General features: G+C 36.7%; 1 protein-coding gene across 2 annotated transcripts; it reads left to right on the top strand.

The window, feature by feature from the left end:
• The first annotated feature begins 10,641 nt into the window (after positions 1-10,641).
• LOC148854979 (Thiamine pyrophosphate dependent pyruvate decarboxylase family protein) lies at positions 10,642-18,133 on the top strand. Of its 2 annotated transcripts, none has more exons than XM_088983798.1 (3): positions 10,642-12,429; positions 15,976-16,291; positions 17,853-18,133. In XM_088983798.1, exons 1-2 carry the CDS (start codon positions 10,990-10,992, stop codon positions 16,288-16,290), a joined length of 1,755 nt encoding a protein of 584 aa, XP_088839924.1. In that variant the 5' UTR covers positions 10,642-10,989; the 3' UTR covers position 16,291; positions 17,853-18,133. The 2 variants fall into 2 exon arrangements, with proteins under 2 accessions (XP_088839924.1, XP_088839925.1); XM_088983799.1 differs by having other exon boundaries at positions 17,850-18,133.

Genomic DNA, 18,133 nt, shown 5'->3' with positions numbered 1-18,133 from the left:
ATTTACCTATGTTCTTTTATTTCCCATGTAAAATAAAGCAATGACCAATTTAACCATAAAAAATCCAATATTAAAAGGGGATGGGTATCACTTACTTGGATACCCAAGAAAATAAACTTTCCCTGTTCCCCACATAAATCAGAAAAAAAGAACATGGGTTTCTTGTTCAATGGGAATCAAAATCCTATTGACCAACTCTCCCCCCCCCCCTCAAAATTCAGAAAAATAATGCCCCCTTAGGGATATTACTTGGTATAATGGTAAAATCTTTGGCTAACAAATGTGATAATGTAGGTCAACCAATATTGATGGTATTGATCACTTCAACATTCTGGTAGTTAGATTTCTTTTGTTTTCTATGCAATCAAAGTCTTTTATGTTGGTATAAATTAGGGGTGCTCATAAAAATTGAAAAACTGAATTGAACTGAAAAAATTGAACCAAAAAATGTTGTTAACCAAATCAATTAGTTTGATATTTTTGAAAAATCAAAGGACCGAGTGATTTGTTGTTAACCTAGAAAAAACCAATCTGAACCAAAAATTGTGGCCAATCAAACTAATCAGTTTGGTATTTTTGAAAAAACAAAGGACCAATTCGGTTTTTGGTTAACCTAGAAAAGACTAGTGGCTAACCAAAATGACCGGTATATATATGAATATATATTATTTATAATTATAGTATTTATAATGTACTACTATACACATATAATATAATATTATATATATTTGTAATATATGTTATAAATATAAAAATAAAAAGAAATTGAAGAACTAAATGGTTAAAAACCAAAAGTGATAACTAATTAACCGGTGGAATTGGTTTGGTTTTGGTTCAAAGATTACAAAAACCGATAGTACCATTTTTTTGTATTTGGTGATACACATTACAAAATAATCCCCTCCCAAAGTTAGTGGTTTTGGGAATCAGATTCACGTTTATGCTAAAGCGAATAAGCTTATATACCAATCGAGCCATCTCTTAGTTGTTTACTAGGGGTGAGCATGTGCCGGTTTAGTTCAATTCCATGGCAAAACCTCGAACCTACTTTGTAGGGGTCAGCCGGGTTTTTGGAACCGGAATCAACCCTGTAAAGGTCAGTTCTAGGGTTAATTCTAGCCTTGGTAGTTTTTGGGGTCAGTTCTAGGTTCTACCTGTGGAACCTATGCTTTCTTTACTCTCCCCCTTAAAAAATGGCATTTTCTTTAAAACTTGATTTTTAATAAATATAATATATAGTTTAAAACTTAAATTATCTTTATTGATTAAATTGGATAACTTAGTATGTAGATTATCAGTATATGGTTCAAAACTTATAATTTAAATTTAAATTTTATAAATATTATCTTTTACACTACTTAATGTCACATTCAAATATTAAAATGAAAACAAATGAACAAATCACTTAAGTAAGTCAATGGTCAAGTGAGACCATGGCCTAATTCGTATCAATGAGTGCTTGGGTCCAAATCTTCACATCCCTAAAAGTATTTTGGGGTTTATTTCAAGGCAAGTTCCACCAAGGCCAACCAAAGCTGGTTCGTCGCGTCAGTTTGTGTAGGGTAAACCCTTAGACCCTGGAACTAGCTTGGGTGGGGGTTGGTTCCAAATTTTTGGAACCAAACCCTACCCTATGATAGATTGGATAGGGTGGTTCAAGGCCAGTTCCATTCGCGTCAGTTTGCTAGGCTATTGGAGATCCTATAGACATATTTACAAATTGGATAAATGCCTCTATGGCATGAGATAAAATTTTTGTTAATTTTACATGGTTTTCTTATTGTTGTTTAACCTTCATTTCCTTTCTCTACCTTTTTCTTTCAAATGAAACACAACCTTAAGGAAAAAAATTGAATAATTAAAATGGACATCAAGACAGAACATGATGTAGGTTTTTTGTGAACCATTAAGTGGCAATAACTGATATTTTCATGAAAACCTTAATACATCAAAATGGAAAAAAAAAGCTTAGCTACTTCAACATGTGAAAAAATTATACTAAAAAAAATTGTAATTAGCCTTAATGTGCTTGTATGGCTTAATAATATTATTCATAACAAGTATCTTTATTTGGGCATTACATATTACTCATGACATGAGATTAAGGGGTGGAAGAGGAATAGGGTGCATATGAGGCCCATTTCACATTACCATGAAGAGCCTATAGATAAGGAGGTTTGATACTATGCCCCTTTAATTACAAGGACACCAAGTGGCCATCTAGGCTTCTGGTTCATCACACAGGTTTGAACCTATGCCCCCTTAATTAGTAGAACACTGAATGACCATCTAAACAATTGGGTCAGTAGTAGAGAAGCATTTAATTGGCTTAGAATGAAGATGGAGAGTAAAGAGTAGTGCTAAGAAAATATGAATTTGAAATAGTTGCTGACTTATTGTCCAAATTTTTGGGTCTAAATGAAGTGTTATGTAAGCCTACAAGTTTTTCTAGTGAAGTCTCGATTTTGACTAAGGATTAAAATATTGATATGATATGCTTATTATGCATGATACAATGATACAAAAACATTTTTAGACATTTAAACTTTAAAATATTAGGTTGGGACCCTCTAATGATTGTAAAATAAAAAAATAGTAAAAAAAGGGACCCAACTTTTGCTCTATGTTTTCTTCATTTTATTAATAAAATTCTTTGCTTTCTTGCTCCCAAAGAAAGAATGCATTTAAAATGTTGGAAAAGTGCCAATTTTTCAAAGGGAAAAATTTCCCAATTAGTACCAATGTACTTTGGGTCTAGTGCCACTTTGGTACTCGAGCTTTAAAATGCAACAATTCAGTACCCAAACTTTGAAAATGTGTTGATTTAGTACATACTATTAATTGAGTTGTTAACCAGCTGTTAAGTGGTATTTTAAAAGACAGAAACGCCCTTTGAGTGTCATCTAATTTTCTTTATCAACCATCTAAGCATTGATAAAATATGAATAGTCTGAAATCCTTGCCTCTTCTATTCAAGAAAGTTGGGGTCACTAGAATGCCCACTAAGACGTGACCCCAACTTTGTTGAATAAAAGAGGCAAGGATTTTGGACTGCTCATTTTTTGTCAACGTTTGGATGGTTGATAGAGAGAATTAGGTGACACGCGTTTGTCTTTTTAAATGCCACTTAATGGCTGATTAATGGTTAGTTAACAAATTGGCACATTTTGAAAGTTCGGGTATTGAATTGTTGCGTTTTAAAGTTTGGGGACCAAAGTGGCACTAAGCCCAAAGTACAAGATACTAATTTGGAAATTTCCCTTTTTCAAAAAAGAAAAAAAAAGAGAAATTTATGGTTTACTCCACCTCATAAATATTTATTGGTTTTTTATGTTTTATTTACCAATAATTCTAATACTCCACCTATGATTCAGTATCCCCCTTGATTTTTGATGGATTCCCCCACATATCACTGTTTCAATACAAACAATAAAGATTTATGAGGTGAGCTTAACAATAAACCCCCAATAAAAAAACTTTCCTTTAATTGATCCATGACAGAAAACTTGAAAGCAATAGCAAATTTTTCTTTTTTTAACAAGTTAGGTGGCGTTTGATAACACTTTTCAGACCTTTGATGTTTGAAAATGTTGCTTTTCAGATGCTAGAGGTGTGTGGAAGTGTATCTGAAAATTATTTTTATATTTGAAATAATAAGACCCAAGCCAGGTGCTAAACATGTTTAGATGTGTTTTAGACTTGGCCAAAAGTCAAAAATACCCTTTAAATTAAAGACATGCTTGTGTGTCTCTAATGAACTACTAGTGGCAAATGACTCCTTCGTCAAACCAACGGAGATGAGTGATTCCTTCGACATTCTCTCTCTCTCTCTCTCTCTCCTCATTCTTCTTCTTCTTCTTCTTCTTCCTCTATGGTCCCACAGATTCCATCCTCAGTTTTTCATTTTCGGTCATCGTTGTAACTCTCAACAACGAGAATCTCCCATCGCTGCAACTCTCAACAACGAAGACGACATGGAATCGTGGGTAGGCAAAACTAGAATCGTCGCATTCAACTCTAACAACAATAGTTTGGGGGAGTATTGACAACTACTGAAAATCCCTCTTCATCATTGTTGCAGTTATGTTGTTCACCGTATTCATCTTTTTTCTCCATTGAACATATTTTATTTGTATTAATTATTTTAATTTTTATTAATTAATAAATATTTTAATAGTTTAAGATATTAGTTTTCTAATTATTAAGTATTTTTTCATTGCTTATGGACTTTATTACTATTTCCATTATTATTTTAACTTTTAATAATTTATAAATTTATATGCATTTCAATTTTTTGTTATTTTAATAAATTATTGTTTTATTTTTATAATTTATTCATATTTTTAATATTATTTTGAATTTAATAAATTACTTTTAGGATAAGTTTCTTATACTAACCCTGTTATTTAGTTAATTGACTAACCCCACTATTATCTTTCACTACTACCCTTATTGTTTCTGACAATTGACTAATTATTCCCTACCATTAGAGTTTCGTCATAATCCGTTCTGCTGACATGCACATCATGTGAGTGTTATATTTTGACAAAATGACAATAATACCATTGTCTTCACTCCCGACGCTGGTGCTGGTTGTCGTAGGGGGTGTTGGTTTTCAGGTTCACTTGAGGCTATGCTCATGTCAAGACACACTCTTTGGACCCCAAAGGCAGTTACACCATTGTTGAACTCTAAAGCTAGTGATCTTGATGCCGAAGCTGGTGGCATAGATTTGGGGGAGTAGTTGGTGGTGCCATTTCAGGGGACGAGAGGAGAAGTCATCTGACCTGGGGGTTTGGGCGCGTGTGAGCATCCGTTTTATCCCTCTCTTCAACCACCGCTACATCCCCTACAATTATCGTCAACGAAAAAAAAGGATTTCTTCAAACGAAAATAGGGTTTCAACTGATCTATAGAGGCGGAGACGGATAACTGAGAGGGGAAGGGGGCAGAGGAAGAAGATCACCGCCGCTCACTTCCTCTTCCAGAACCCCACGGAAAAAGCCCCATGTCATACGAAAAAAATGCAGCAAAGTCGCTTCTTGAGGCCTTGCCACATGAAAACTTCTCTCTATATTCTTTTCAATTATAACGGCCTTCATTTATTTAGAATTTGGCTGAGCCTCGTAGTAGTTCTGTCTCAGAAGAAAATAAATGAGAGGAAGAACAGAGAACAGAGGTGGATGCCGACGGGCAGGTGTCTGCACTAAAAGTATGCTGGTGCTTGTGCAGTAGTTCTGCATCGTAGTGGTTCTTGCACTAAAAGTATGTTGGTGCCGACGGGTGAGCCTTGCAATAGTTCTGCATCGACAGCTTCCAGACGGATGCTGGTGCCTGTGCTAAAAGTATGCTCCACACTTGAGCTACCCAACGGATGGTGCTAAAAGGGGCGACATTGTTCTCGGGTTTCTAACATTTATCCCTGAGAATAGGCGGTCTGAGAACGACGCAGACAGTGAGACGAGGGAAGAGAGGAAGAAGAAGAGAAAGAAGGAGAGAGAGAGACAGAGAGGCTGAGGGGTTGCAACGGAAATCTCATCTGGTCGAAAGTTCTGAAACTCGGAGATTTCCAACCTCTCTCTACCGATTTGGGAAGCTTGCAAGGTCTTCTTCGCCTTCTCTTCTGTCGGCTTCTTCTTCTCACCATTGCACCGTCATCCGGAGCAGCGATAAATGTTGCAAGCAAAGGTGATGATGCTCCGGCAATGATACTCACGCGTAAATTGAACTAAAGGGAGAAATGGACATTTCAACCTTTTTGTCCATATTTAACGGCACTTGGTAATTTTTCGAAATAGTAGAGGTACTGTTAGACATAATCAAACAGTAAGAGTAAAATAGTACAATTGAAGTCAAGATTATTAAATAGTAAATAATAAAATTATTAAATTTTTGATACTAAAATTTGATCCAATACAATCAATCTTTTTTATTATTGAAAACTTTATAATTATGTCTCGCTTTAGATTTTAAACATTTTTAATATCTTTTTAACTTTTCAAATTTCAAATTTTACAGATATTTTTTTTTAGTTTAGTGCTGATTTCATATGAATGTCTGATGAAAAACATGAAGGGCATGTGACTTACGTGACCATTTTGGCTTTCCCCACCTCCCGCGGGCCGTCAGAGAGTTCAATTTCTCCCCTTTCATGAAGGAAGCAAGCCTCCATAACCATGAGCAAACGTCAACCTCAAAAGAATGTCCGGGCCTGATTATTTGCCCTCTTGGGTGGGGACAGTCCTTTATCACTTTATCCTTTACTGGAATGGAATAGTGAAAATGAGCTCAGAAGGAGTTGGGCCCAACAAAATTGACTCTTGACTGAAGTTTGAAGCCATCAACTAGAATTGATCTTCAACCAAAAACCAAGACGCCTTCTTCTTTAATTTAATTTTCACTTTTTATACATTAACCGTTGACACCTGAAGATGGGCGGATGGTCCTTCATGCCTCCAAATCTGCATACAAAGAGAAGAAAGAGCAGTAACCACACATAATAGAAACCGATTTTTCCGGTCCGGTTTTGAAAACAGTGATTCGTATTGAGCATTGATTACATTAATTCTTATTCTGATTGATATGTAGTTGTTTCAAAATTAAGCTCTAGGCATTGTCTAACATAGAGTAGAGAAAAAGGAATATTAATGTACGTTGTGATGCTTGGCTTGTCTCAGTCTAGTCCCAATGATACGACATAATCCGTCTCATCTAATAGATCGATATGGGAAGAAAAATCCCTTTGGACGGTAAAATATAGGTCAACAACTTGGGCTATCGAGGTTTCAAACTGGCTCAATCGACAAGGTCTCTTTAGGTCAGGTCTATCCAAAAGAATCGAATCAACCGAACTAATTGAAAGGCGGTGGTGACGGTGGTATTGGTTCTGTACAATGCTTTATTTTATTTTTTATTTTCTATCCACAGGTGACAGGTCTACACAAGCTTCTTTGCGGTGGTGAATAATAGTTTGTTTTTATTGAAAATGCCGTAGTAGAGATGAGCATGTTTGTGTACAGTTCAAGATGTTCTTTTCTGTTACTATGTGGATATGCGAGTCCGTCCTCTTATATTATATCGATTTTGGTTTTCTGGTTTTGTTTCGATTAATAATTACGTTAGGATTGAAATTAAAAGAGTAAATTTTATAAATAATATAATTATGATTAAAAATGAGTATTTAATCGATATTTAAACAATTATTTTATTGCCATTTTTATTATAGTTATATCAAATGCTATAATACAAAACTATACTATGAAGTATCCTACTACCCCCCGTCTTAAAGTCCTATAGAGAAAAAAACTAATGAAATACAAATATTTAATATCGAAATAAACCAATGGAAAGATTAATAGACATGTGATGTGTTCTTGATTCATGTTATATAGTCGTATTAGCGAGGTCCTGTAAAATTTGAAAACCAAATAATAAGATCGAAGGAAAGTAATTCATAGTAAAATAATAAATGCATCATTACTATTAATTTAAGGTTAATTAAACCATAATTATTGTTAATAAATTATTATTAATTTATAATTAGATTTAAATTATTGTTGTTTATGATAAGTAATTGAATAGTGACGGAACAGGTTTGAGAGAGAGACCATATTCTCCATATTCCCCATCCCCAACCCTGATTTTGAAACAAGTCCCCAACCCCAACCACTACTAGGGATAAAAGTTACCCTTCATCCCTGACAAAGACAGGTTTTCTGTGAGGACCCAAATCACCATTTTTTTAATTAAAATTATTTTTTAGAAAATAAATTTACTTAAAATAAAGAATAATTTTAAATATAAATAATATTTTAAATATATTTTGATATATATATATAATCTATCTGTCTATCTGTCTACATATACCTATATATGTCTATCAATCAATATATCTACCTATCTATCTATATATACATATACAGAAAATCAATCCATGTCAGCTACCCTCTCCTTTCTTCAAACCCCTTTTTCCTAAACTCTCTCTCATTTCCCTTTCCCACCACTCCCATTTTGCCAATCCAGCACCCTTTCTCTTAATTCCTTAATTAAGATAATGAAATTAACCAATTTACTGTTAACTATATAATTAAAGTTGATTAAAAATTTTAACTAAAAGTATTTTTGGAAAATAGATTCACTTAAAATAGAGGAATTTTTTAAATTAAATAATATTTTTAATATATTTTGATGTATATATAATGCAAATAGTATTTAATATATATATAGTTGAAGTCTGGGTAGGGTAGGGACTTCACTTTCCATCCTCGTCCCCATCCGTAATTAGGGATTCCTATTAATCCCCATCCCCGCCTTATTAATCCCCATTGGGTTGAGGAGGTTGAGTACCCAACAAGGATGGAGAAAATTGTCATTCCTAAGTAATTTTGTTAATTAAACTAATTATTATGGAAACTTATAACTAACCATTTTATTGTTAATTATGTAAATAAAGCTAATTAAATTAATCAGTGTTAATTATGTAAATCATTAGTGTTATATAATCCAAGAATGGGGTTTACAAGGTTTTGACTTAGGATTTTAATGCAACTCATATTGTTCTTTGGCAATGGAAGATGAATATATGGAAATGGAAGATTGTTCAAAATCTTCCCAAAATAATTTATCCAATTTTGTAAGGAATGGTAACTGGTTCTACTTTATGGGATGTATTTTATCTCACTAATGAGATAAATTATGAGAAGAGAATGTAATGGACATTAATTGATTACCAACATTAGAAGGGTGGTGACATGGCATCATGAGAGGAGAATAATTACATGGAGAGAGAGAGAGAGAGAGAGAGAGAGAGAGAGAGAGAGAAAAGCTAAGTAAGGAGATTAGTTATGTGGTAAAGAGATTGAGAGGGGTGAATAGTTGTGGGAAGATAGCATAGATAATATATTGAGTTAATTAAGGAATTGAGGAATGGTGAAAAGAGAGAGAGTCAAGGAAAATGCTGGGTAGGGATAATGGAGCAAGGAAATGCATGACGATGTAGACAGTCTCATATATATATATATATATATATATATATATATAGATAGATAGATAGATAGATATTTATTTAAGATATTCATTTAAGATATTAAAGATTTATGATATAAAAATGAAGTTAACTATGGATGTAGATGTGGAGTATAATTGGGTCTGATCTGATTGTCCCTGTTAATAAATAATAGGGGTTTTTACGGACAACTCTACCTCAGAAAATGAAAACTCAAATAGCCTAGTGCTAGGGGTGTCCACATTTCAATTAACCGAACCATGGCATATTTTTCAAACCGAACCAGTGGTACCGGTTTTTCTATTTCTCCAAACCGAAACCAAACCAGTACCATCGGTTAACCGGTTCATCGGTTTTAGTTCTTCAGTTTTTTGGTTTTTTATATTTATAATATATGTTATACAAATATCTATATAATATTATATTATAAATAATAAATGATATATAATATATTATAAATATTTTAAAAATATATAATATATTTATAAATAGATTATTATAAATATTATATATATATATATATTTATATATAATGAATATACATTTATATAATATATAAAAATTTATAACGTATATTAAAAATATATATAAAATATAAATATAAATATATATACCAGTCGGTTTGATTAACTATTGATTTTTTGTAGGTTAACCAAAAATCGAACCAATCCTTTGATTTTTCAAAAAATTCAAACTAAAACCGAACCAATCGATTTGGATAACCAGATACTCCCGTCGACCGCACTTAGAATGCCGATATTAATTATCGGAACGGGGCCTCGATACACCCTGCCCCTAACTAGATTCGATTCATCGATAATTCGACAGCTAAAAGTTGAATGGACCCGGCTCGCGTGAGGTAGCCACGTAAATTCTTGCATTGAGTTGCACCCTTGACCCTGAATAATGGGCTCGGTCCGCTTTTCTGAAAAATGCCAAGGCTTCAGAATCGTGCATTGATTTTTGGTGGGCGATATTTGACCATCCGGTGTGATGGAAGGTGATGAAGGAAGATTTGGCCCGACCTCATAATTACGCAACATGTGGCAAAGGCAACAACTTGGCACAACAGCACGCCTAAGGCGTGAGCACTAGAGGAACCAGCAGGTCCAAACTCCCTACCAGCAGCCTGAACTCACTACTAGGAACCCGAACTCTCCCTTGGGCCCCAAGTCAAACCCGAACTGGCCTGTCCTATGGCAGTTCGGAACACACCTCACCGAACTGGCCTGCCTTATAGCAGTTCGGGACTCACCTCATCGAATTGGCCTGTACTATGGCAATACAAGACATACCTCCGAACTCAAGACTTTACCTCGCTCACCACTCCAGAACTTTGCCTCTAGAACGCCAAACCGTACCATGCCTGACACCGAGGAAGTTCGTACCCAGGGGCGGCACACCTGACTGACTTGTGATCTAACGCTTGACGGCCGCACTTCAAACGGTCACCGCCACCTGACACCACCATCTCCAGTTACAGAGACGGCTCTGACAAGGAACGGTGGCGGTTCTGTCCTAGCAGAAAGGATGGCACCCGAACTGGCAGAAACAGAGATAATCATACCTGACCTGACAAAGGCCTCAGAATGAGTGCACGAAGTGGTTATAAAAGGCCCCCTACCCCGAACAACAATGTATGTGAACTTTGCGCCATCTGGTCTTTACTTTGCTTCTGAGATTGAGCTTCGGAGTTATCTCACCGGATTCTTCTCGGAGTTCCCTCATTTTCTCCGTTTCAGGTTCCCCGTTGCTCCGGTCAGAAGCGAAATCGTTTACAGCTAAGACCGGTTGGATTGTGCAAGGTTTTGATTGGTCAAAGGTTATCCGTATAATGTCTTTCGGGCATCATTGATTATCCTGTCGAAAGAGGTTTTCACGTTTCCACCTTGTACAATTTGACTCTCTGATCGCTGATACATTTCGCTACCCGGAAGGCTGGAACTCCTAATCCTCGCTCAGAGTTCACCTTGAGCTCAGCTCTTATGGCGGAGACGGAGCAAAAGAACATGGAAATCCTAACCTTAGAATCAAACAAGTCAGAAACGTTAGTAGATGGAAATCTCCTAGTTGCTCGAGCTCTTGCTCGTGCTGGGGTTGATTACATGTTCGGAGTTGTTGGGATTCCAGTAACCTCTCTTGCAAACCGTGCCGTTTCTCTCGGCATCCGATTCATCGCCTTCCACAATGAGCAATCCGCCGGATATGCTGCCTCTGCGTACGGCTACCTCACCGGTCGACCTGGAGTTCTCCTTACCGTTTCGGGTCCTGGCTGCGTACACGGGCTTGCTGGGCTCTCCAACGCTGCAGTTAATACATGGCCGATGGTCTTGATCTCTGGCTCCTGTGATCAGAAGGATTTCGGTAGGGGAGATTTTCAGGAGCTTGATCAGATTGCTGCCGTGAAACCCTTTGTGAAATTCGCCGCGAAGGTGACTGATTTTTCAGAAATCCCTACTCACGTTTTCGATGTCATCACTCACGCAATTTCGGGGAGGCCTGGTGGTTGCTACTTGGATCTCCCATCCGATGTTCTCCACCAAACAGTTTCGGAGTCTGAAGCTGTTAAGCTCTTGGCTGCGGCCGAGAATTCCAGGACTGGACAAACAATTGGAAAGACTATTGGAAGCCTAGAAATTGAGAACGCAGTGTCTTTGCTCCGACACGCCGACCGGCCTCTAATTGTGTTTGGGAAAGGTGCAGCTTTTGCTCGAGCCGAGAATGAACTGAAAAAGTTGGTTGAATCAACGGGAATCCCCTTCTTGCCCACACCCATGGGGAAGGGATTATTACCTGACACACACGAACTGGCTGCGACGGCCGCAAGGTCACTTGCAATTGGTCGCTGTGATGTTGCACTCGTTGTGGGCGCGCGGCTTAACTGGTTATTGCACTTTGGCGAGCCTCCTAGATGGTCTAAGGACGTGAAATTTATTCTGGTTGATATCTCTGAGGAAGAAATTGAGCTTCGGAAACCATACCTGGGTTTGGTTGGTGATGCTCGTCTTATTGTGGGCTTGATAAATAGAGAGATTAAGGATGATCCTTTCTGTTTAGGGAAGTCTCATCCTTGGGTTGAAGCAATTTCGAAGAAGGCAAAGGAGAACGTGTCAAGGATGGAATTGCAGTTGTCCAAGGATATCGTGCCGTTTAACTTCCTTACACCGATGAGAATTATAAGGGATGCAATTCTTGCAGAGGGGAGCCCTGCTCCGATTTTGGTCTCGGAAGGTGCAAACACGATGGATGTTGGTCGGTCTGTACTGGTTCAGACGGAGCCAAGGACTAGGTTGGATGCAGGGACTTGGGGAACAATGGGAGTTGGTCTGGGTTACTGCATTGCTGCTGCTGTGGCATCACCTGGTCGCCTTGTAGTTGCTGTTGAAGGGGATTCTGGATTTGGGTTTAGTGCCATGGAAGTCGAGGTTTGACCCTTTTCTTATACATATATCCGTTTATTATATGCACAGAGAAACACACAATACACTACTGTTGGCTAGAAGTTGGACTGCTAATCAACGGAGCCGAGGGCGGAAATTCTTGTTTAACCAATGACCACTCAACCAGCAACTAGGCAATCTGAGAAGCTGGGAGGGGGTTTCAGGTGGGTTCTACTAACAAAATAATTCATCCGGATAAGCCTGAAGAAATAAACTGGAGAAACTGAGATTAAACCATATGAACAATAGAAAAAGTATCTTGAATTCTCCTCGGTTTCATTTATCAGATCCCCACAACAGATAGTGTTCCATACGTCTGATTGAATGAAAGCAACAAAACTAACAATTGGATTCTACTGATAAAAGAAAACTAACTATTGGATTCTCACAAGCCTAATGCTAACCGATTCTTTTTCACCTGTTGTAAACCACGAATTTTATATCAGTAAGTCTTTTGATTCATTACTGTATTTACCTGAAACATATCCAGACTCCTTCCTATGTTTCTACATGTATCTGATCTTAGCTTAGAATTTTTCTTCCAGCTTCCTTATTGAATCTCCTGATAAAACATTACCTTGTTTTTCTTCTTGAATGGACTCTTCTTTATATGGTATGGAAGATGGTTCTGTCTGGGGTTTAATCTGATCTATCTGCTGTTCAACTCTCAGGATTTATTCATTCATTGACTCCAATCCATTGCCTTCCTTTGACACTTTTCTGTCCACGTGGATTGAATGAGTCCAAAGAGTTAAATTGAAACTTTCATCTATTTTAGCTGGGTTATGTCATTGTAATTCTGCAAATGTGAGCTACACCTTTTTAGTTTTTTCCTGCGATCAGTTTGAAACTTTGAATTTCAGGATATCTATTATAGCCTTCTATCATAATTTGATTTCACAAGCCATAAGTCGCAGAAACTTATAAAAAAAAGTCATAAGTGGCAAAAAGAAGAGAATTCCCTCCCTATTGCCCACTGTTGGTCCAGTGTTCTCACACTTGCCAGCCTGAGGTTTTACCATAAAACCAAGTAATGGCCCCTTCCCTTCCCCATTTAAAGGGAACCGGATTACTTTAAGATAGAAATGTGAAGCCATGCTTTATTGCTCAAATCTCTAAATTTGTACTTTTTATTGTGATACCAAAAATCCAAGCTTCAAACTCAATGTATGGGAATTCATTTCAGTTTGGTCCCACAGGTGAAACTGATAATAGGGAAGCCATCAGCATGTCATAGGTCACCATGTCCTGCCATATTATCAGTTTCATCTGAAACACTAGCTATTAAAATCTTGATTTTGTCAGATCTGAAACATAGGTTTAAAAATTGGCTATCACCCAATATTGGTCCCAGGTATCTGAAATATGGCTTACATGGGTCTAAATGGGCCTAGTGGCACCTTATGCTGATACTTCTGTTGCTCCTTTTCAAACAAATTTAAAACTAGAGGAGAGATTCCTAATTTAATTGTCACCTTGATTAAATTCCTTGGAACTAGCCTAAACTCAGTATTTATTATTGAGATACTAACTAAACAAGCATTCCAGCCTAATAATTAAATGATGAATTCTTAAAATAATTAAGCATCGAGTAAAGAATAAAGGACATCAATATTTGCTCTATTGGTGCTGTATAGCTGGTTGAGAAAGTCCACTATCTATAATTCTGAATGGCTGGTCATGGCCAACTAAGGTCCATCCATGCTTGCATCATTGAATGTAACTGGAGAGCTTTATATGTAGGACTACTAGAGCTGTCATCAATTGAGCGATCCCTGTTTCCAGGCTTTCTTTCCCTTCTTTCTTTGCTTTCAGCTGAGGTGCCTCTTGACATGCCTGCAGATGCCATGCCATACTGTTCCATATTCTATTCATTGTAGTTTCAGGCAAATAGGCAATGTCATATTTTAATAATGAAGCATTGTTCAAAGTATTGATGCATATTGTATCGTATCATAATTCATACAACACATATTGGTTTTCGGGGTCACCGAAATGCTAAATACTGAGAGTTAGGGCCTTTTAATAGGTTTGAACTTTAAACACTAATAATACACATCCTAATATATCTCTATCTGTGAATTATCAAACTGAAAAAAAATAAAAATCAATTATTAAAAACTCTGGGTATGTGGTTTTTGCCTATCCAGGGTATTGATACTTTGAACCATGAATGTAAGTGGTTTGATGCATGACATTGCTGGTTGGTACCAAGTACCAACCACCGGCACTAGGTGCCATAGGTACTGGATTGCAGCATGTGTTATAGCATTCTTAGGTCAAAATGCATGCAATTTACTTGTGCATGCCATGAAGAAAATCATGGAAAGCATTTTCTACTTTGATACCTTTCATACAAAAGCATATCATAAAGAGATGGTTAGATTTGAAGGTGGATGGTTAGAGCTCAGTCATTCTTGGTTGAGCATGTCATAAATGTTTCAAATGCCTGTGGTTGGTTTAGATAACATTGGTGCCTCCATAAAGAGATATGATTCATTTTAGGATCTATAATCAAGATCCATCTGTTTTAAGCCTAGCAAGTCAAAGTGGTAATGCATCCTGCATGAATGCTTGGGTGATCTGTTTGACTTTTGTAACTTCATTGATGGGTGCAACGTAGGCAACCGAGATGCTTCTGGTATTGGAGGAGCAATTCGAGATGACAAGGGAAATATTTCAATTAGTTTCTGAGGATTGGTTGGTTTTGGAAACTCTTCGAGGGTAAAATTGTTAGTATTACTTCAAGGATTAAAATATGCTTCAACAGCTGTCTGGACAGAAGTACAAGTGGAAAGGGACTGCCAACTGGTGGTTATTTAAATGGTTTTGGGGGAAGACATACCTTTGGTGCTAAGATTTTTGGTAGAGAAGCAAGAGTTTTGGCTACCAACCTGATTTTTGGTGTAGGATAGTCTGCGACTGGGTGAAGAGTTGTAAGAATTTTATTATGAGAACTCGGGAGAATCCATGATACTTATGTCCTCATTGTACCCTGCTATCATCTCCCAGATAGAAAAGATTTCTTTATCCATAACAAGAAATGTACAGTTTTGTGTCAAACACCACTCTGGAGTATCTGCCTTGGCTAGCTGCTCTCACCAATATTATTTGTTGTAAACAAAAATTCCCACCCTGGAGGATTATACCACAAAAACATTTGATCATGACCCGTTGTTTTGCAAACATATCAGCTACATTTTTGGTTGATCTTGGACTTCATCTAAAAACTGTCCTGAAAACCAGATAGTAAAGAAAATTTCCCTTACCTTATTAATGTAATTCTATCCATTTTCTCAAGTTAAAACAAATTTATTATGTATTTATTTGGTGAGTATTATTTATCCAAACAAATGTTTTTACTTGATGAGTGTTATTTATCCAAAAAATATTTACTAGATCTCAAGAAATTAAATGCTACATGTGTTGTCGTTTAGTAAATTTTGTTAGTTATATATGTTAATGTACTCATGCGTGGTAGTTTGCTTAAAATAATTTTCATTTTGAAATACTTTCTTTCATGAACTGCAGACAGTGGTGCGGTACCAGTTACCTGTGGTTTTGATTGTTTTTAACAATGGTGGTGTATATGGTGGCGATAGGAGAAACCCTGAAGAAATTCAAGGGCCTTACAAAGATGACCCAGCACCCACATCTTTTGTCCCTGATGCAGCATATCATATCCTAATTGAGGCTTTTGGTGGAAAAGGTTACCTTGTTGGAACACCTGAAGAACTCAAGGCTGCACTTGCTGAATCATTTTCTGCAAAGAAGCCAACTGTAATAAATGTCAGGATTGATCCCTATGCTGGTGCAGAAAGCGGGAGACTGCAGCATAAGAACTGAGGTAGGACCGTAGGAGGCTTTACTGCTTTATGTTTGAATTTGTTTATTATTTCCTATTAGTGAAATTGGTATATTATCACTTTGTTAGCAAAAGCTTTAAAAGGCTACATGCCAACTGCAAAGTTACTGGTAACATCCTTATGGTGTATTGATGGTTGAAGCCTTAGCCCATCGATTTTATTCAAGAACATCAAAGTTCTATTAATAGTGGTCGGCCTTCGCCGCTTAACTAGTAAGGCTACATGCTAATCAAGTTTAGAATCCCTGTGCTATCGCTTTCCATAGTTCACTTGTTCAAACCTAAGTCTTTAATAACTGAAACCTTCAAAAAGAGCTATAACTTTTGCATGAAAATGGAGACAAAGAACATCTTGACTCAAACTTGCTAAAGATAAAATGGCCCTTCCAGTAACAACTGTGACATCAAAAGATGCACCACCTGATACTTTGAATCCTCCATCCACATTTATCTTAAGCCAGCCTTTCTAAGGTTTCTCCTAATGGGCTTGGGAGTCACCCCTCATGAGCTTTGACTTTTGCATAGGAGGTGAGATTCCCATACCTAATTCTTGCCAATTCTGTTACCAAATCAACCTCTGAGCTTTTACTAACATGTCAATAAGAAATAAATCATTCTTCACAAGCACACTAATCTCATAGAAACAAATTTCATTCCTGGTTTTCCATACATTCCAAAGAAGGGAAGCAAGAGTCAATATAGCCTCATTCTTATCATGATAGAAATTTCCAAATATGCTTGAAGAGTCTTTTTTCTTTATCAGCATGCTTGAAGAGTCATTTAACCATTCATAGAAGTAATCTGAGCTACTCAACTAATCACTTCGAATTTCTCAACCAAATCACACTGCCCTCACAAAGTTGCACTTTATGAGAGTATGAAGTTTGTCATCTTTTCCCACCCCACAAATCTGACATTGAGCATTTTGCTTTATGCATCTCTTGCACAGAATTGCAATTGCATCTAGGGCTTCATTACAGCCTCTCCATGAAACATCTTTATTTTAGGATCTAGATTAGCATGCCATTTTTTTTCCAAATATTTGCATTATTCTCATTTCCAACTCTCCCAACCTTTTTCCCTTTCCCATATTATAAGCCACATAATAAGCAGATTTTACAGAGAAATTTCGTTTCATATCTGTGTCCCAAATCATTTTTCTTCCCAATTAAATTGAGCCAAACTGATATTTTTAATCTTTTGAGCTGCACAAGGAATAAAGTTTTCATCAATAACATCACCATTCCAAGCCCTAGAATTACTATTTATTATCTCAACAAGTTTCATCCGGCATTTACCATTATGATAATTGTCCACAGAAATGTTCAGTAAAAGCTAAAAAAGGGAAGTTAGTTTATGCACGTCCAATTGGAAAATATATTACTCTTGTCATGATTAATGTGAATTTTGTTCCTTGACCCTATTTACTGAATGGAAGTTGTACCAGCACCAACTGGATAACATATTAACATCAAATACAAAGGATATTGTAAGCAGTGGCATTTTGTAGTTGCTAAATACTTCTTCTCAACTGGTGTAGCAGTAGCCTCAAACTCCATCAACCAAGATCATGATCAAATTCTACAAGTAGGCCCTCAGCATGGACCGACCATGATTACAAGTCTACAACAACATTTACCATACTAAGCATGCAGCTTGTGGATGCTGGGCACCTACGGTTGTGTCACATGTTTAATGATACAGGAAATTGTACAAGTAGCATTAAATGCTGGAACTGATGGTATTAGTTGTGTTGCATGACTTGGATGTATCATGCATGTTACCTTTATATCAATTTGAGAAGCAGGTTTACTTTTATGCTCA

Source organism: Nelumbo lutea, chromosome 4 (assembly GCF_056320005.1).
Source record: "Nelumbo lutea isolate HS-2025 chromosome 4, American lotus-T2T, whole genome shotgun sequence".
In the NCBI taxonomy this organism is placed as follows: Eukaryota; Viridiplantae; Streptophyta; class Magnoliopsida; order Proteales; family Nelumbonaceae; genus Nelumbo; species Nelumbo lutea.
This window is presented reverse-complemented; position numbering and strand designations above follow the sequence as displayed.